At 37.4% G+C, this 21834-nt stretch overlaps 1 protein-coding gene across 2 annotated transcripts in view; it reads left to right on the top strand.

The window, feature by feature from the left end:
• Positions 1–13904, top strand: part of LOC309503305 (NACHT, LRR and PYD domains-containing protein 3-like) — a 49245-nt gene extending 35341 nt beyond the window's left edge. For both annotated transcript variants that reach the window (XM_082176054.1, XM_082176055.1), the window contains exons 5-8: positions 132–305; positions 2566–2739; positions 9807–9853; positions 10968–13904. In XM_082176054.1, coding sequence (XP_082032180.1) covers positions 132–305; positions 2566–2739; positions 9807–9853; positions 10968–11530 — 958 coding nt within the window. In that variant the 3' untranslated portion in view covers positions 11531–13904. The remainder of the gene's footprint in view (positions 1–131; positions 306–2565; positions 2740–9806; positions 9854–10967) is intronic.
• Positions 13905–21834: the final 7930 nt, after the last annotated feature.

Below are 21834 nucleotides of genomic sequence, written 5' to 3'. Positions count from 1 at the left end.
TTTTCTTTTTCACTATGCTATTAAATTCAGAGTAAACTAAATGTTCAGTAATGTTAAACTTAATATTAAATTAGGTGTTGAGAAAAACTGTGGTTGAAAACTAACACTTTGTTTTTTGTTATATTGTTCAGATTGGCAAGCTGTAACCTTACTGATCAGTGTTGTGATATTGTGGCATCAGCTCTACAATCATCAAACTCCTGTCTGAGAGAGCTTGACCTAAGTAACAATGACCTATGTGATTCAGGAGTGAAGCTGCTCTGTGCTGGACTGAAAAGTCCAAACTGTAAACTGGAGATACTGAGGTATATTTAACTAGTAAGTGGTATTTAACTAGGCTGTCTTAAATATCATGATATAGCAGCTACAGGGTTAACCCCCTGAGGTCTACGGTATCGCCGGCGATACCAGCTCGCTTTTTTTTTATTAGTGTAAAAGAAACTCATAAATACTCTGTTGACTTTGATTTTCCATAGGAGTTTCATACATCAATCGATTCTGTTAAATGTGTATTATTTTTGTGTATACTCACAATAAAAACAAAGTGTTGTGCTTTTTGCCAAATAAAGAAAAATAAACACGAAGCGAGTTCTGCCTTCTCTCTGCCAGTGAAGTCCATTCTGAAACGCGTCCGAAAATTAACAATAACTCAGCGAATACTCAGTCAAACAGACATACAGACAGACAGGCATGAAGCTTGAATTCTCTTCTTTTAAATGAAGTCATTTATATAAAAAAACAATTATTCTCATCTTGTGAAATCTGTATTAAAAGAGAGCGATTCCAGTCGAGCTCATCTCATCTCATTACGTTATAATCGGCCCCGCCCACGGAGAGCGCGCGCTATTCAAACGCAAATGGCTGAGGCAATCCTGTGAACGCCCACATCAGCTCGAGAAAACACACAAGTTTATTTAGATCATTACTTGTTTACACCGTCTTGCAGCGCTGTGAGGAATAATACTAATGGAAAATGTCCCTCAGAAGTGCGGGTATATCGAGGAGCGAGCTGAGGAATACAAGTAAGTTTTTTCCTTCTCACGTGAATTTCTTCACGTGGGTTTCTGTTTATGAATGAATAAACGGCAGAGATGCGCGCTGTTTACCACAGCTGGCAAAGACAGTTTAAATTTAAATCGCGTGTGTGAATGAATGATGATGTTTTAGCAAACTGTATTGCTATACTGAGATAAGTAAACATCGACTGAATGTTGAAATAAAATGTAGGCTATTTGTATAAGCAACGTATTAAACTGCAAATTAACAATATGCCCTAATATTTCATGAAAACAACGTTACAGTCAGACGAAATATGAAAGACAACATTTTGTTGACCAGATTTGGGTACAGTTTTTACTGTAGAATATACTGCCACATCAAATAAGCTTTTGTTTAGCCATTTCTATATATAAAATACTATTTTTGTCAAAAATAAAGTCATCAACTAAGATGTTAGCTGTTCCAATGTTGGTTATATTCAAACTAATGAATACATAGATAAAATGTAGGGCCTATAATCATTTTTTTTTTTACAAAGAAAGAGTACACTTGAAATATTGTTGAAATTGTAATTATTGTTGTAATTGTAACCATTTTAATAAAATAGCAAAACATATTTACAAGATAGATGTAAGCAAAATCTTAAATGGTCAATATAAGTCTTCTTCTAAATATATCTTTTGTCTTTGCATTGTGGCTCAGTCAGTGTCACACCTGAGTGAATGGCTAATTATGCAGAGTGGGTGTATTCTAAGGTGTAAACCACTCCTCGTTCACGCCCCCTCGCATATTGGCTTTCCAAGCAAAACCTGTTTTACATCAATTTAAATCAATGTATGGTTTTATGTGAACGATAAAGCAAGACTATTTTCACATAATTTTGAAGAAAAAACTATAGGCGACGACATCCATAAGTCAAAAGTCTTATTGCCACATATTTAGTATGTGTTTTGTGGTCTTATTTCAAAATTTTTAATTTTTAGTTTTTTCGATAACCACGCATAAACATTATTCTCTCAAAAATGAAAACATGTACATACATGTGGCTCACATATTATTGTAGTCCTGTTTGTGCTATATAGAGTGAATTTACACCTTTGCCATTAATATGTTTATAAGCAACTGAAAAAAGCACAAATGTCAGAGCATGTCAGAACACCCCCAGGGCCCAAAAAAACGCTCAGACTCCAGAGGGTTAATTACTCTCTGCAGGACACTGGCCCTAAAAGGGTTGGAACTGAAGATCTCTGCTGTAGATTATCTGACGATTGGGTGTGTTTGTAGATTATTTTACTGTAGATGTGTGTTTCAGTCTATAGATTATGTCTTGATTTGTGTTTGTAAAAATAGGGGTAGCCAAACCTGCTCCTGAAGGGCTACCTTCCTGTAGACTTAAGTGTGCTCCAACACATCTTGCTGTTATGTTCAAGTAATTTTGAACACCTTGATTATGTAGATTATATGACTTTATGCATGTTTGTAGATTATCTGACTATTGATGTGTTTGTAGATTAAATGACTGCTGATGTCTGCAGATTATCTGACTGTTTTTTTTTTTTTTTGTAGATTGTCTGGCTGTATGTTGACAGAGGAAAGCTGCTGTTATCTGGCTTCAGCACTGAGTCCAAACCCCTCACACTTGAGAGAGCTGGATCTGAGCTACAATCACCTTGGACAATCAGGAGTAAAGAAGCTCTCTGATACATTGAACAATCCTAACTGCGCATTGGAGATTCTTAAGTATGTATGGCACTAATACCGATAATAATAATCACTAATAATTATACTATACTGTGTGTGTGCCTGTTATAATCTTGAAATATATTGGGGTGAAACACATGTGCTTCTGGGCAGGCTAAGTGTTTTATCTGTGTAAATTGTCTTGTTGCCAGAGTAAAGCTATTGCTATCCAACTTCTGCTCTGAGTTCGAACAATTCACACATGAGACAGCTTTCAGGTGGAGGATAGTGAATCGGTTGATGGATTGTGTCTTGCAGACTGGAGTAGAGGTCGACCGATATGGGTTTTTTCAGGCCGATGCCGATCTTTTGAAATCCGGGTCGGCCGATAGCCGATTAATGCTGCCGATTTATTTTGGCCGATATTTGGCCGATTATGTGCTTGTTTTTAACCTCTATTTGAAAGATAAAATGTAACACAAGTAATTACTTAAGATAGACAAGATTTCTCAACAAAAACATTTATTGAACACTTGACCAATCTGCACTTGTTGTGACCTTGAGATATGTTTGGTAATTGTACCTGAATGAATTGAAAATGAATTTGCTACATTTCAGATTAATATATTTGTTTTCCTTAAAATTTTAATTAACAGTAACTTAAACACTTTGCAGTTTGAATGATGTCTTGTTTAAACAAAATGACGGAGTATGTTTTTATGTTTCCACTGTTCGATTGCATCCGCGCCTCACACACACACACACATATAACTAAACACTTTGCAACTTTAAACACAAGCGACTTTTCAATGGTGCTCGCGCCCCTCTCCCTCTCCCTCTCCCTCTCCCTCTCTCTCTCTCTCACACACACCATATTCCAGCATTGCAATCTTTACATCACAGCTTGCTTCAGAGCATAGACAGTATATAAACTAGACACAGCAACCCCATTGGATTCAACAGAGACAAGTGAAGTCAATTAGTAGCTCTTACTTCCTGGGGGTCGAGCGTACTGCGCAGACTCAAATTGAGCTTGACGACGTAGATGTGACGTGAGCAACCCATCTGTCTTCTAGTAGCTGTGCCAAGAGAAATCTAAATCATTCCCTTCCGAAACTTGCAGAGACGAAGAGTGTGAGTAGGAGCTGTCCATGAGCTAGGAGCAGGAGAAACTTTTACTAAGTATTCTGATTAATTACTTTGTCACTTTGCCTCCACGTCCCCCCTATTGTCCGCGAGCTTCTCCTCCTATCCATACGGTAATTCTCTACTGTGCGACAGAGAGTCGCGTGGTTATGACGCAATCGTTAGCCTATTTTTATAAAAACTTTTTCTACGGGGCCATAACGTAAGATACAAGGTAATGAAGCCTTTTATACATTTTCGTGTTTCTTTAGAAATAAATAATGGACAAATGGAGTCTTTAAAGGCCTCAGATGTAAAGTTATTCGCTGTCAAAGTGACATATCGCGCCCGGGGAAACTTCAAAATAATATGAAACCCTGCCCCCCTGCTTCAGAGCTAAGTCGGAGCTACAGATTAGGTGTCCCCAAAGAACCCGCGTATCTAACAGTAGTTCCGCATTACATTAATTAATTTGCACGCAAGTTTTATTTATTTTTATACCATGTATTCTCCGTGTAAATTTATACACCGAACCGTGACGCCCGTACCGTTTCGGTTCAACACGAATACATGTACCGTTCCACCCCTAGTCTACAGTGAAATACAGTCACACATTACACTGTTTGGCCAGCATTTGAACCGTGTTTAATCCAGCTACTAGCTAACAGTATGCTAAAGTTAACTGTTGACTAGCGTCACGTTTCTAACGTCCGTTTTCAGAGCATCCAAGAGAAGCACAGGCATAACAGTAGCACCGAAATGAAGCACAGAAATCCGCATTGATATTCGGTCCGGTAAATAACGGTCGTTAAGGCACCAGTGCCGTATTAGCACCGGGTCTGTCTGTAGCTACCCAACCCTAGCGACGACACTAGCAAAGCAAAGCCAGTCCTTCACTAACCTATAGTGCGTTGGTCACTTTTTTATTACTTATTTCTCTGCATTGAGTGACAACCCTCACAAATATAAGACACACAAAACAGAACAAATAAAAGTATCAGATTTTCTGTCTGTAATTGCAAAATTCTTGCTTACTTATTGTGACATGATAGCAACCCTTCTGCTGTGCTAATGCAACCTCAACTACGCTATCAATATCCAAAGTAGCCGAACGTCATGTCGCCTATTCATATTTTTTCTCGAAGTTGGCAGTAACATATCAAAAGGTTTTAATTAAATATAAAGGAGTTTTCTCCAAGGAACTTAGCTCCTTCCTTAGGCACTGGATGAGGTCTGCTCACTCTGCTGGAGAATGACTCTAGGCGCAGCGTGCGTCGAACACGTGTTCCACAACAACAACAACAACACTAGGCTGCCCACAGATGCACCCGCCTAATAATCGGCTTGATATACTGGATATTGGACGATGCCGATTATGTTCAAATATAATCGGTCGACTCCTAGACTGGAATAAAAGCATTCTGAATCTTTTCTGAGATAAATTATGATTTTTTTGTTAATGAGCAGTTTAACAGGTGTACCTAATAAAGTGGCCAATGAGTGTATAATCTTGACCCATGACAGACTTTGGCAGTTACTCTACCCAAGTCCATTTGTACTCTCTTTAATTCAATTCAATTCAATTCACGTTTATTTGTATAGAGTAGGGATGGGCATTTTTCAAAAATATTGTATTCGAATATTCGGGTTCATAAAAATCAAATATTCGAATATTCATTTATTTAAATGTCATTTAACGAGAAATACTTTTTTTTAAGTTTAAGTTATTTTTTTAAAGTTTTTGTCACCATTTCTGAACAAAGTTTACATTAGGCAATATACACAACAAGCTTACTATATATTTTAAGGTTTTCTTTTAGTTGAAAACATTAAACTATGTTTAAACAAAAAATATAAAGAACAATAGCATTTAAGCTCAAGCAGCGCAAAGGAAAAAAAACGCTAATAAAGCAGACTGCGCAGTTATCGTACAGAACGTAAGTTACGTGCACTCGAGTCAGCATATGGTTATCGTGTTTATTGTTTGAGAAAAACAATAATATCCACATGCTTGATTGAGAAAACGCACTGCGCTGACAGACGTTGCAGAGAAACAGTGTGCAAAGTGAAGTTACTAACAGCACTTTGCGTTTTCTGTTCTTAAACCGGTCTCCATCAATAAAAACTTAAAGGAAGCATGTGTCTCAAAATCACAGGCAGACGACGACATTATGTGATCAAATCCAATTATTAAACACGCTCCACAGCACCACGAGTGCATTTAATGAAGTTTTCAGCTTTCTTTTTCTGCAAATTGTATAGTTGTATCGTATCATGGTGTATAGCGATATGACCTAGCACCCAAAATACTATCAAAACACTCCAACGCAGCCTCCATTCTTCGCGAAACATGGATAAAAAAGTGCACAGGAAACAAAAACCTTGAAAAAATTATAAATTACCCCACCAAATCACAGAGATGCCGATTCACACGGGACTAATATTATCACAGGACCTCAGTGTTTGGCGAAATATGGTAGGTCATTTGTGGGGGAATTTTTACTTTACAAGTTACAGACATGGCCGGTTCGCACGGAATTAAGATCACAGACAACCTCCGCAATTATTACTAGAGGTCACCAGGTAATACTAATCCAGTGCGAATAGGGCTTAAGTTAAGTATTTACGAAATGTAAAGTAACAGTTATCTGAAGAGGTTAGCTGAGTTAGCTGAAGTCTTCATAATAGGCTGGATCCAAACTGGAGCTGACATACTCTCAAGATTAGTTAAATACACAGGAGCTAAACCATTTAGGGCCTTATAGGTCAGTAGCAATACTTTGTAATTGATACGGAACTGAATAGGTAACCAGTGTAGAGATAATACAATTGGTGTTGTATGATCATATTTTCTTGACCTAGTAAGAACTCTAGCAGCTGCATTTTTGGACTAACTGTAGCTTGTTTATTGAAGATGCAGGATAACCAGCTAGTAATGCATTACAGTAATCTAGTCTAGAGGTCATGAAAGCATGAACTAACTTTTCTGCATCAGAAACAGATAGCATATTCCAGAGATTAGCAATTCTGAGGTGGAAAAAGGCTGTTTTTGTAACATTTGAAATATGATTTTCAAAAGATAAGTTGCTGTCTAATATAACGCCCAGGTCTTTAACTGTAGAGGTTGGAGTTACAGTACATCCTTCCAAATGCAAATTGTATTCTAAGAGATTCTGTGTACAGGTTTTTGGTCCAATAAGTAATGCCTCAGTCTTAGCTGAATTTAATAGAAGAAAATTAAAGCTCATCCGATACTTTATATTTAACACATTCTGTCAACTTAGACAATTTAGAGAATTAATCTGGTCGTGATGAAATATATAACTATTATTATCGGCATAACAGTGGAAATTAATTCCATGTTTTCTTATAATATTTCCAAGTGACAGCATATATATTGAAAATAGCAGAGGGCCTAACACAGATCCTTGTGGCACTGCATAATTTCTTGACATTATCTTCGTTCTTCCTCATTTAAGTACAAAAAATGGTAACGGTCTGATAGATACGATCTAAACCACCTTAATGCCTGACCCTGAATACCAGTGTAATTTTGTAATCGATCTAATAGTATTTTATGATCTATAGTGTCGAACGCAGCACTAAGATCAAGTAAAACTTGTATAGAGATATACATGTAGCCTTGGTCAGAAGCTAGAAGTAAGTCATTTGTAATTTTAACAAGTACAGTTGCGATGCTATGATGGGACCTAAATCCAGACTGAAATTTTTCATATATATCATTATTTTGCAAAAAAGAGCCTAATTGAGCGGACACGACTTTTTCTAGTATTTTAGACATAAATGGAATATTTGAAATGGGTCTGTAATTTGTGAATTCATTTGGATCTAATTGTGATTTCTTTATGAGAGGCTTAATAACTGCCAGCTTGAACGATCTGGAACATAACCTAGAGATAAAGACGAGTTGATAATATTGAGAAGAGGCTCTTTTGCTACAGGTAACAACTCTTTCAGTAATTTAGTGGGTATTGGATCTAACAAACATGTTGTTGGTTTAGATGCAGAGATAAGTTTATCTAGCTATTAACAGGTTATTTGTGAATCTATCGATAATATTTGGGAGAATTGTTCTACCTTGCTGATAACGCGGCGCAACATGACAAATTTCAGCCGTACACAGTATTCAAGTTACAAGGTAGTGATCAGTGATATCATCACTATCAGTAGGATTGGTTCCATGCGATATAAGTAAATCTAATTTATGATTAAAACGATTGGTGGGTCATTGAGACCGAAGTAATCATTTGATTTAAGCCAGGTTTCGGTGAGGAAGAGTACATCAAAAGTATTATCTGTGATCATTTAATTTACAATAACTGCCTTAGGTGCGAGCGATCTAATGTTTAGGAGACCTAGCCTAGCAGGAATATACTATATACATTTTGGGACAGGTTAATTGTGTAAAAATAAATCCCAGTTTCTTCTGTCACATGATGCTAGCAAGCATGGTAATAGATAAAGATCTTCGAGCAAATGTTGGCTAGGGACCTCTTGGTTCCAGGCCTGTGATTTAGTTGTAAAGTGAAATGGGAATGCTACATTATCCGAATGCTACATTATTGTGTTGATGTTGTATTGCAAAACACTTTTGGGGGTAAAAAGTGGATCAACATTTATAGATGTTATTACAGAAATTAATTATAGCTGTCGATAATTTTACAATGTAAAAACCTGTATGTACACAATATGTGCATTGTATCAAATTATTAATTTAAATTGTAGCATATCGTAGTTTAAGCTACACGCCTGTACACTTGTGGTGCGTTCAAGTCCTCCTGGGAATTTCGTACGTACGAGGTGGGAAGTCGTGTTGACGACGTGAGGTGCGTTCAAGTCAGTTTCGTCGGAGCAAGATGGTGGTGTACCTTCTTTTAATGAATAACACGAAAATATAGCAAGTTTTGTTAACTCTGCTTATAGAAAATGAAGAACAAAGAATGCGCATCGGGTGTGTTTTTCTTTTTATGTTTTTAATTAACTTATGAGGCCAATGTAAATTAACTGTATCATTATATAATTAGTTAATTGTTATATTACAAGTAGGCTATATCATATTTTGTGCAGAGAGCTTACTTTGTTATAAATGAAAAAGCCTTACAATGTCACTGCTAAACCTGTAAGTGATAGGCTATATTTTACTATCACTTTGCTCAACTACAGACGTTGCATTCATTGATTCCGCCATGCTTCTCACTGACACGCCCCCAACTCGTACAGATCGGGGCTTAAAGAAAATCCCGAGCTCCCCACTGGTATTTACGACATTGTGGTGGCGTTCATGTGCATTCAACTCGTAAATACGATCTATACGAGATGACTTGAACGCACCAATATATTCATACGCGCTTCCCTATAGACTGAACTCATAATACGCATGTGCACACCATCAGCGTTCTCACAGGTTCGCATTTTTAAAGTTTGCGTAGAGAGAACTTAAGCGTTTTCTGTTAAAACGGTGTCGTGTTACTGTTAATAAGTTAAACTAAACAGTTAATATGTTAATAACTTATGATCATTGCGACGGAAATGAATCAATCAAAACTAACTTTAGCTGGACAATAACTTTATTCTAGAGCTGCTATAAAGCCAAAACAATCTCTGTTACTTTAATTTCCTATTATCACTGTAAAGCTGCTTTGAAACAATCTATATTGTTAAAAGCGCTGTATAAATGAAGATGACTTGACTTGACCCTTATATTAAGTGGGACCTTTTATTTTAAAAGAGTAAATTAGAAAGAGAGGAGGAGAGGATCTTGTGCTTCCATGCAGGGTGTTCGACTGGTGTGAGCAGGGCTATGTCTCAATGAGCAGAGAAAACTGGGTGTGCAAAGAGTCGGGGGACCAACATGTAGTACCAGTTAAACCAGGAAAACTTTTTTCTCTCTTATGTATGCAAATAATTTGTTTACAAATACATTAATGTTGTATATGAACCGAATGTGACATGCCTGCGCATGTTTTTTTTGTTTTTTTCAGCGTAGATCATGGAGGAGAGATCAGGATTACATCAGGACCAAAAAAATGTAGGTCTACACACACACACACACACACACACACAATGGCTGGGTAGAATGGCATTATACATCTGTACAGGACTGCTTTAAACCACTTACGTGTTCAAGCAATTTAAAAACATGGATGAACTAAAAAAAAGGCACATTTGGAGGCACAGTTAAGTGGTGTTTTTCAAACGTATTGGTCATAGCACACAAAATAATTGTATACTAATTATTAGTAGTATTATACACATGATAATTGTATGTGTCCATGTCCAACTACTCTGTTTTAAGGGACCATCCATCAAATGTGCATTGACACCATTTTTATATCTGTTAGTGTTCTGTTCTGTTGAACTCTATGGTAGCCTATAAAACCATACAAAGGAAAAGTTATTGAAATATGGCACACAGATAGAGAACAGTCTGCACATATACCATTAGCTAAATTTAAATCTCAATTCAAACTCATTCTAGATCTTTTAACTCATATTCACTGAATTTGACACAAGTGACCATTAGACAATGGAGTTCAAATCAAAACTTTATGAAAAACAAATCTGATAGTGAGCATGCCAAGTAGGACTTGAGGCTGTATCTTCACAATATTTTGACAATGTATATGACAGTTTCAACACAGCACCATCTACATTGGCAGGTTATTAGGCATGTTATCTTTGTTAAAAAAAAAACAATAAAAAAAAAACAATATGCTTGTAACTTTTGATTTTATCTGACTATGTTCACAGGACTACATGTAACGCTCAACATTTATCATGCTAGACTGTACATAACATTTAAAAGGGATTTGCTTTGCTCATGGTGTTTATGAGAGTGCATATTAGACAAATAAACACGAGCTATAAGTATCAAAATCACCCAAGATGTATTATACAATGACCAAACACACACAAATACATACACATACATATATCATTTATTTTTTATTTATTTTACTTGAGTTTAGTTGTTAGGGAAAGCACACACTTTTTCTACCATATCTGTTGTCTATTTCTTGCATTTCTTTAGTGATACTTCTGGAAAGATGTGTAAACTGCATACATCATAGTGTTTGCTTGTGGTCTAAACACTCAATGTTGAGATGGTTGTTGTTAAAAATGTCGTCTCTTCTTGTGTTCAGATGCCTGTGATCTCACACTGGATCCAAACACAGCACACGCGTATCTCGCTCTGTCTGAGCAGAACAGAAAGGTAACATACATGAGAGAGGAGCAGCCGTATCCGTATCATCCAGAGAGATTTGAGAAGGTTCCTCAGGTTCTGTGTAGAGAGAGTCTGTCTGGACGCTGTTACTGGGAGGCTGAATGGAGTGGAGATGCTGAAATATCAGTGACATATAAAGGAATCGGCAGGAAAGGAGGAAGTGATGACTGTGCGTTTGGATCCAGTGAAATCTCCTGGAGTCTGATCTGCTCTGATAACAAATTTACTGTCCGTCACAATAATAAGAGCACTAAAAAACGTGTCCCTTCAGGCTCCTCTAAGAGAGTGGGGGTGTATGTAGACATGCCGGCCGGCACGCTGTCCTTCTACAGCGTCTCTGACACACACACACTCACACACATACACACATTCAACACCACATTCACGGAACATCTCTATGCTGGATTTGGGCTTTATTTCCTTACCTCAGTGTCTCTGTGTCAGATTTCTGTTTCAGACAAAAGCCCCACACCAGACTGAAATAATCCCGAGTAGCAAGTGCATATAGTCCTGCTCCATTTCAATTCCCGCCATGACCCGATCTGCCTTAAAATTCCTTCCTAAGGCAGTTTTATCCAAATTGACTTTGAGTACAGTATCATTTACTTCCTTCCAATATGACACATATCATGTTAAATATGTCACAATTAGGGCTGTCAAAATTAACATGTTAACGCATGCGATTATTTTTTTCAGTTTAATGCGTTAAAAATATTTCACGCAATTAATGCAGTATCCTTTTTTTTTCTGTCATCCGTTGTCACAGTTTATGATCTCACTATAATTCATTTAAGTGCTATTAAACCATTTAAGCGTAAAAAAAAAAAAGATTTAAAAAAAGACCTTAAATCTGTACTGGCGCGCATTGAGTTCTCTTTCGCGCTTTAACGGACAAAAACACAAAAGTATGTCAAAATGCCTGCTTTGTGGAGTATTATCTTAAGCACAGTCTTAAATGAGTTAAATGAAGTCTTAAATGTACATAAAGAGTTGTGAGAAAATAGGATGCGTGTCAGATCTGCATCGTGTGCTTCAGCTCTTAAAGTGACAGCAGCCTAATAAACCTGCTGCTGTTTGTCAATGTTAAAGGGGCTATGTGTAGTTTTTCTACTAAAATGAATCCTTTTTTTATTGCCTGTGTGTGAAGGGTTTGTAATCGCACATTAAAATGATCCACTTGGCGGGTTTTGCTATTACCTCTGAAAGCAGAGGTATTACCTCTGAATCCGGGTCGGATTTACCGCAAAATCCAGTGACGTGACTGAGACCTGCATGCGCGCTCCCGAGCCTCTCGCCTCGTCTACTGACTTTGCACTCAACAGCGACGACACTGCAACTTATGACATGGAGTCTGCTAACACTAAGAAACGACCTGCTCCCACAGCACAGCACAGACTCCAACACAAACTCCACATAATGATAAAAAACAAAAAAAAGTTTTATCTGCTGAAGCTCGTCAGGCCAAACGTGAATCGGATCAACTTCGGACGAAAACACTGATCAACATCGGCAGGGCTTTTGAATCATGGAGAAACCTCCGCTTTGTTTTGGGTATAAAAACAGACCCGGAGTTGGCTTTCATCCTATTGATAAAAGTAGCCTATTATTGTAACGTTGCAGTGGGAGTTTACCTGAGTTTCCTCGCTTGTAAACGTATTGGTTGCAATCTGAAACATCACCGCTAGAGTCCGCTGAAAACTACATATAGCCCCTCTAATCAAAGAACAAAAGACAGATCACTCACTGCTCGACTGAATAACTTTTGTAACTTTAATAAGGATTCATTTATATTAAATTTATCATTTATGCAGTGAAGACTGTGACGTGCTTGATAACTTTCAATTTCTGTATATTTCCTGTTAGATCAGTTATTTTAAATGTACTGTCTTTATGTTGTTTCTACATTATTTAGGCTGCTTTCACACTGGGCTCGTTTGCTGCGGTCCGAGCCCGGGTGCGATTGTTCCCGGTGCCCCCGCAGCTTTGGTCTGGTTTCACACTGGATTCTATCGAACCCTGGTGCGTTTGCGTGCATCTTACGTCATCGCAAACGTGCACGGCGCATGATAGAAAACAGAACGCGGGACAATATATTGCGTTTTTTATTCATTCTGTGCTATTATGCACAGCTGAGAGAACAACACAGGTTTACTGTGTGTGTGTGTGACGCATAAGATGGCTTTCTGCTGCTTGTAAACAGACTCTTTTTAGGAGACAGTGGATTTCCATTAATTTGTTGCCCTGATTCCATGAGCTAGGAGCGAATACACTGCAGGCTCACTCTCGCTCGTATCCAAAGTAAATCATGCGCATCAAAACGCATGCGCAGGATACTTCACTACCTGAACAAGTGCGCACCCGCGAGTCCGTGTTGCTTTCACATTCACGCGTACCACGGCACGGTTCGGGAGTAACTGCACTTCCTCCAGGTAGTCTCGGGTTCGGTACCCCAGTGCGCTCCCGGGTCCACATGACAGCGTTCACATTAATGATTTTTCATGCAAACCGTGCCAGTCCGAACTAAACTGCCAGTGTGAAAGCACCCTTCGTTTATTTGAAATTATTACAATATAAAAATATATTAAAAACTGATTAATTGTGATTAATTACAGAAAAATTTGCAATTTAATAACTTATTTTTTTAATCGATTGACAGCACTAGTCAAGATACAATATATTGAAATAGATCACAAACAATTATATTATCACATTCACATCATATTAGATCTGTTGTTACCACTCAAAAAAAAGAAAAAAAAAGGATTTCTTTGACTGTTTAAAATGTTGATTAAATGTAATGTAAATGTAGATTAAATGTAAATGTAATTAAACGATAATTGACACCCTGTGAGGACACAACTTTTGAAAACAACTTTTTGATAAATCATTAGTTTTCATAATAAAAAAAAATTATTGGTAAACTTCTCTGTGTGAACATTTATCTTCTGATTAACTGTTAATGTGCTGGGAAAAGCTGACAAATCCTTTAAAAGTGTAGAGTAAACTTAATGAATTGCTTTAAAAAATTGAACACTAAATATATATTACACTGCTTAATTCTTGATCTAAAACATTAATGTTTACCGCATACTATATCCCTGTATGTATTGTGGTGGTTGTTGCGCTCTCTCTCTCTCTCTCTCTCTCTCTCTCTCTCTCTCTCTCTCTCTGCACTCTGGTCCACATTGTGCTTTTAAAAGTGATTTTAGAAATAAAGATGTGTTGAGTTTGTAGAGGATTGGGAGCCATTTCTTTTTGGATTACAATTTCATCTCTCCTGTGTTTGAGGGAGGGAGGGGAGTTTATTGCATTTCGTCTTTAATTGTGTTAAGAATTATTTCCGTTTCTAAACAAAGCATTAGACCTGGGTTTTGTTTGTTATTTTGTTATATGCCCATCCCTGAAGCCTTTTCGGCTTTTCGGCTTTTTTATTTTATTTTATTTATTTTTTTTATCTTTTTTTTTTATTTATTTTTTTAAGTACTGTATTTTTTTTTTTTTTTCTAAACTGTTTTAATTATTCTTATTTCTTTTCATTATTTTAATTTCTTCTATGTAAAGCACTTTGAATTGCCATTGTGTATGAAATGTGCTATATAAATAAACTTGCCTTGCCTTGCCTTGCCTTGCCTTGCCTTACATAAAGAAGAAAAATAAATAAATATGAAAGATTTTGTTGTACACGTGTGTCAATTATTTCTTTGCCTGGAGCCTAGACTGTAACACAGCATCAAATGTCAGAAGAAAAACTCACTCTCTCTTACACTGGCCAAAAAGGATATTAGAGCCTTGTAAAAGGTGTAAAGTAAGTGAAGTATTTCTTTCCTGAACTGTTACATTTTATTGCCTGTCTTGTCATATAATGATTTCATTGATGCCTTAACTGTACTGAACATGGCTCCAAGGATCTGCACATCATGATGCTTGTAATGACTCAATACATTCAGATTTATCAAAATATCATTATTGGATTGCAAATAAAAATGCATCAAATGTGGTCAATAGTGAAACTGTGTGAGTGAGCATTGCCATTCATTCAGTGCTTGTGGCGGACACCCACCTCTCCAACGGGACTTCCAGGACCACGGGGGCGATCTGACCATGCCTGAGAGCGGTGAACCTTCCTCGGCATGGAAGTCGCGACCCACTGCAGGTTTTGGACTTGGAGAAATTAGTGTTTGTAAAATTACAAGGAGGGGATGCTATTCAAGCAAATTATCTCTACTTGTCAAGTTCTTTGAACATGGATCATACTAGAGAGACAATGCGGTACCCAACCAAAGAGAAGCAAAGACCGTAAGAGGGAGAAAACTAAGCAGGTGATAGAAATTGCTCACCATATTTCAGCCCAGCTTACTCAACCCTAAGGACACCCTAAAACACAGCTTACCCCTAGCAGAATTCATAAAATTAATAACGGATCTGCAAATAATCCACAGTCTTCATGGAAGGTAACAAAATGTTTAATTAAAAGGGAAATGTATTGCTTTCTCTTATTTTCGTCAGAAATCTAGGGATAGCCTCAAAGACGAGTTGGAGATACAAGTTCAGGTGGTGAAACGGGACCTATGGTCAACAGAAAGTAGAAGAACTACATGAACTTAAATCTGTGCTGAATTCATTGTAAGGGAAACAGGTAAATTTAGCCAAAATAAATTATTAATTCATTTCTAGGGAATTTTGAAAGAATCACTTATTTTGCGGCTTAACAAATGACTCGTCTAGTGCTCAGTTGAACGGTTCGTAACATCAGCTCTGTAGCGGATATTAATATCAAAACTATAGTGAAAGTACTATTTATTCATTAAGACTTTATTGATTATTCTAACACAAACACACACACACACACATTCATACAACTTGCGGAAAGAAAGTGAGAAAAGAATGAGTTTTAAGAGAGTGAAATTATGAAGTCCCAAGTTTCTATCATTACATGTGTAACGGTCACAAGCTGGAGTGCCCATGAGAGCCGCCAGAGGGCACTCCACACCAGACTATCTTGTTCACTCAGACTACATTTCCCATAACTCACTGCCCGGACTCATCATCACTGATTGTATTCACCTGTATCTCATCACCTTGTTAGTTTCAGCCTATTTATTCCTTGTTCATTCATTCAATCATTGCGAAGTTTTGTTTAGTGTCACACTGCAACTCTGAGTGTTTTCCTGGTTTTCCTGGTTTTCCTGGTTTTCCTGGTTTTCCTGGTTTTCCTGGTTTTCTTGCCTGTTCCTTGGATTACTCTCTTGCCTCTGACCCCTGCCTGTCTTGTCTTGTTTTGGTTTTGTTTTGTTTGTTTGGACTGTCTACCTGTGTTTTGACCCATTGCCTGTTTATTGGATTACGTGTCTGGATTGCCCTTTAATAAAGCTGCATTTGGATCATCTACCCTCGTGTCTCAGAGCGGTTTGTGACAACATGCACATTATAAGACATTACCTGAACGAACCATTAATCATTAATTGAACCCTTCTATCGTTTCTTAGGCAGGTTATTAATATTCATATTAACGCACCAGTTCAGCTAGAGTCTGGAGGCTACTTGCGTTTGTGTGTTTGATGGGGCTTCCCATCGTCAGAGGGACTCAGAATATGAACGTAACGCTCAAAGTTTCACGCTAAATGTTTCCTGTAGTGAAATACTGGCATAAAGTTGGCTTGACATTGGAAGTTCATTAGAGGCCGTCTCTAAAGTTACATACGACATTGACATACATGTTTTTAACTTCAATAGCATTTGAGTATCATATGGTAGAAATGTCCAAATAAAACAAACGTGTTCAACAAGCTGACAGAAGTCGATCCATTTCTTTGTTGGAAAGGTGAAATGTTTTATTGTTGTCTTTGTAAATGCTTTCTCTTTCCCATATGACCACAGAGTAGAATCAGAGAGGTTCACGTTCAGCGGACACCGACACACTGTGTTTACTTATTTCAACAAATGACAACCAAAATCAAATCCATTGAAGCTTGTGAACAGCTTTGAAGTGGCTGCATGCAAGTTATGCTAATTCACAACCCGAGTGAGAGTCAAACTTGCAAATGTAATGTTAGTTATTAAAAAGCAAACACCTCAACCACTTAGATATCACCGCTTTATGTAATCAAAATCAACTGAAAACATGACTGTGAGGGGTTTTCAGTGAGCAACCAGCTTGGTGAAATTGAAGGTACATAGTGTTTGTGACAGAGTTTACTGAGCTGGTTGTGTCACGGTTTGGGTTTTGTTTCTTGTCATTGTCATGTTTCTATGTCTTGCCATGTGATTCCCTGTTTGTCATGTGATCCCGCCATGTGTCTTGTCATTGGTTAATCGTCTGATCATTGTTCACAGGTGTTCCTTGTCTTGTAATTAGTCTATGTATTTAAGCCCTCATGTTTGCCCTGTGTCTTTGTTGAGCATTGTTGGATTGTGTCTCTACTCTCTAGTCTATGTTCTTGCTTCTAGTTTCCATGCGTCGTCATGTTTTTGATTTATGTTTAATCTTGTGTTTGATAATTAAAGTTGCATTTGGGTTCTCTACATCTTGCCTCCAGTGGAATCATTCATAACAGGTTGACCGATGATCCGAAAATATTTTGACTATTAAAAAGAATAGCTGAACATCAGTTCAAATTATTGTTATATATCAATAAATTATTACTGTCTTTATTTATTATCTTTGTGTAAATGTAAAAATGTGTAAAAACACAAACTTGTTGAGATTTAGGTATACTTGTTGGTTTTAAAGTCTTGATTTTGTTTTTGGGTAGTACTAGAATATGTTTTCATGCTTGATTGTTCAAAATCCACATTATTTTCACATATTTTACATTATTACAGATCTTCTCTCCACAGTCTGGTTGAATGCGTCGTTTTCGATGAAGCCCCTCCTTTCCGAAATACGAAAAGTGTTGTGATTGGTACAACGTGTTCAGGAAATGTCACACCCCTTCATAACCACAAGCTCTACTCAGATGTAAATATTAACAATGGCGTCAATTTCAAACCATTTTGAGCCTGATTCAGACTCTGACAATGTTAAAGAACAAGAGGATCGCCCTGAACGGATTTCAAGAACGGACTTTGCAAGCACTTATTTCACAGGACGTTTCAGAGTGCTATGTTTTTTTTGGTAATGTTCTTATAGACACAATGTTATCCACTATTTTATCAAATTTGTTGGAAAACTATGGTAATAAAAACAGTAATCGACCACAAAATCATGGATCATTTTCCTAAGGGGCGGTGAACAGTCTTACAAAAGCAAGTGCTTACAAAAGCTACAGTAAACACTACATCAAAACTGTAATGTTAGCTAGCAGGGAAGCGGAGGCAAAGCTTTACATTATTATAGCAACTACATAAAGCTTATAATTGGGACTGTTAATAGAAAACACAACTACAAATAATAAGAAATACTTACAAATTTGTATCCATAAACAACAGATTGTCCTGACAAAATGGGAATAGCTCCATCTTTTAGGAGAAGCTTTTGTGCGTATAGCCTGCATTGCACTCTCTTCTGGAAGCTGTTCTCCATAAAATGTGCAGCGCACAGACAAATGTTAAGGTTATAATGATCAGGAACAGTGTTAAAAATTAATTTTAACCTCTCTAAGTTCGTCAGGCTTTAAACAAAGTTTTTCCGGGGTGTAAAAAACAGCGACAAGAACTCTTCCCCTTCTCTAAAGCAGCCCAACATGGCCTCATCCCCTTTATTGCGTGTTCCGGGGGCAGGGTTTATGTTAATTTTAGGGTTTGTGATGTCACCAACCCAGGAAGAATCTTGTTGTAGTCTCTACTAGCCATTTGTTGTAGTCCTTAAAATGCGATTTTTCTGTAAAAGAAAATATCTCCCTTTGCATTGAACTTTGAGCGTCGTAACTTTGCAGATGTTGTTTATGATCAAACAGCAACATTACACACTAACTAAAGTTAGAAAAGCTTTACTTACATTGTTAACGTAAAATACAATATATATATATATATATTTTTGTATGTCATGTAAAGTAATGTTTTTTAACCAGGAAAATGTGACAACATTAAGTGTAATTGGGACATAAATTTACATTTGATGTATATAAAAAAACATGGTAACACATTACTTGAAGGGGTGTGCATAAGACTGACTTGACACCTTCATAATCATGACATGACACATGTAATGAACATGAAGGAGGTTTATGCATGTTTATGACAACTGTCATTAAGTGTCATTTGCTCAATTATGACAATTTTTATGCAAATATGACATTGTTTGAGATGTCTTTGTTATTATTACAACTTGACATAAACCAATACATCATAACCTGTCATAAATGTGTCATAAACATGACATAGCAGATTAATTATCAAACTTAAGAAACCACTTAGCTTTATGGGTTAACATTACATTAAACTGTCATGTGGTTGGTTTTGACATTGGCTGTCATGAGGCCATTATAACTGTCATTGTTATGAACCTCACTGTTAGTCTAGATGTTAAATGAAGTCGGAACAAAAGATAAAAAAAAGTCTGACGGTCACATCAATCCCCTGATCCAGAAAAGCACAAACACAAAATTAAACAAGTAACTTATTTTATTAATAACAAAAGAAGGAAATCTTCAGGAGAGGGCCAGGCCAACATAACAAACAAAAAGTCCTCTAACTTTTTCTAATCCAAAAAATAACCTTAACTAAGAAAAAAAAAAAAGAAAAAGAAATGACAGAGTCTTCCCTATCTCCCTGTCTACCATAAACATAAGCAAAATCTTAAGTTCAAAGAAAATGGCACCCTCTCCCTAACGCTTCCAAAGAAAGGCAAACAAAGGTATTTACATAAATTAGAAAATAACACAAAAGAATCATAAACACACCCACCATAGCGTTCACACGCTCTCTCATAGTTTGTAATTGAGAAATTCATTCACAAAGTTAAGAGGTAATAAAGACCGCACTCGGTCACACTGAAATATACAAAAGAAAACCAGTCTGGATCAGGACAAAGAGTGAGCGCGTAGCCGTCAGCACTCCAGCATTGTTTCTTTGCAGTCTTAGGGCGTTTTTCCACTGGGTTCGTTTGCTGCGGTCCGAACTCGAGTGCGCTAGTTCCCGGCGCCCGCCGCAGCGTTGGTCTGGTTTCACACTCAATTAGTTGTATCGAACCCAGGTGCGTTTGCAGTGATCTTACGTCATCGCAAACGCACACGGAAAACGCATGGAGAATACAACTCGACTGAGCATAGCTGTAATTTGTCTGTTTTTTTGGTGCTATTATGCGCAACATAGTGAGAGACAACTACGTTTATGTTCATTACATGGTGTAATTCAGCACATATCCAGGGGACGCCGTGTTTCACAACGTTCCCCTGCCACTCATGGTTGTCGTGTGTGAGGAAACAATGATATCAACAGTGATACGCATGCGCGGGATACTATACTTCCTGAACAAGCGCGCACCCGAGTCCGTGTTGCTTGCACATTAACGCGAACCGCGCCACGGTTCGGGAGCAACCGAGCTCAGACCACCTCCTCCAGGTAGTCTCGGGTTCGGTACTCTAGTGCGCACCCGGGTCCGATGACAGCGTTCACATTAGCGATTTTTCATGCGAACCGTGCCCCGGTCCGCACTAAACTGCCAGTGTGAAAGCGCCCTTATACACGTTGGATCTCTGTAGCGTTCACTCATTACTGATGAATGATGAACATCAGCTGGAATCCAATTAGCGATCTATAACAGGGAGAGACAGAAAGAGCGAGAGCAAGAGAAGAAAACATGCAATGCATAACTTGCCCAATAGGTGACATCACTCTCCCAAGAGCGCACAATTCACAAATACGTCCACAGGATGTAACAGTCATGAATATATTTCTGACCACTTTTTTTCCCAGTATTCCAGAATTAGTTATAAAATTATTTGACAGAGTATTAACACTTAATGATACTTTAATGACAAATTCAATTTGTACCACTGGGGGGAAAAAAGTGGTCAGAAATATAATGTAATGTTAACCCAAAAGCTAAAGTTTGATGATTAATCTGCTATGTCATGTTTATGACACATTTATGATAGGTTATGTTGTCTTGGTAATGTCAAGTTGTCATGACAAAGACACTGACAGGTTATGATGTATTGGTTTATGTCAAGTTGTCATAACAAAGACATCTCAAACAATGTTATATTTTCATTAAAAATGACATAATTGAGCGGATGACACTTAACGACAGTTGTCATTAACATGCATAAAACCTCCTTCATATCCATGATGACATGTGTCATGTCATGATTATGAAGGTGTTAATGTCAGTCTTATGCACACCCCTTCAAGTGTTACCAAAAACATTAATAAAACTATGAGGACTTTGCCTCCTCATTTCAGAACACCACTGTTGTCAATGAACAATAAACTGGGTTAAGAGAATGAATTATAACATAAATCTTACGTAGTTCACCTTTGAATATGCTGAGTCATTTGAAAATCTTTCCACACATTTAAAACTCTTCTCACATTGGCATGACTTTTCAGGTGTATCTGTGTGATGGCAAAAGTTTTTTCTAATGCTGATCAAAATTAAATAATTTTCCCTCAGAATGAATAAGCAGGTGGTTTTCAAAATTGCTCCTTTTCCTAAACCTCTTGTCACACTCGGAACGCTAAAGTTTCTTTCCAGAATGAATTTGCAAATGATGTTTCAAGTCTCTAAGATATGTGAAACTCATGTCACACTGAGGACACCTGTAAGGCTTCTCTCCGGTGTGAATTCTTATGTGGGCATTCGCATGTCCTTTATGTGTAAAACTATTTCCACACTGATCACA

This window comes from Leuciscus leuciscus, assembly GCF_965113295.1.
Source record: "Leuciscus leuciscus genome assembly, chromosome: 7".
Lineage (NCBI taxonomy): Eukaryota > Metazoa > Chordata > Actinopteri > Cypriniformes > Leuciscidae > Leuciscus > Leuciscus leuciscus.
The sequence above is the reverse complement of the archived record's forward strand: the minus strand, read 5'-3'. Positions and strand labels throughout refer to the sequence as shown.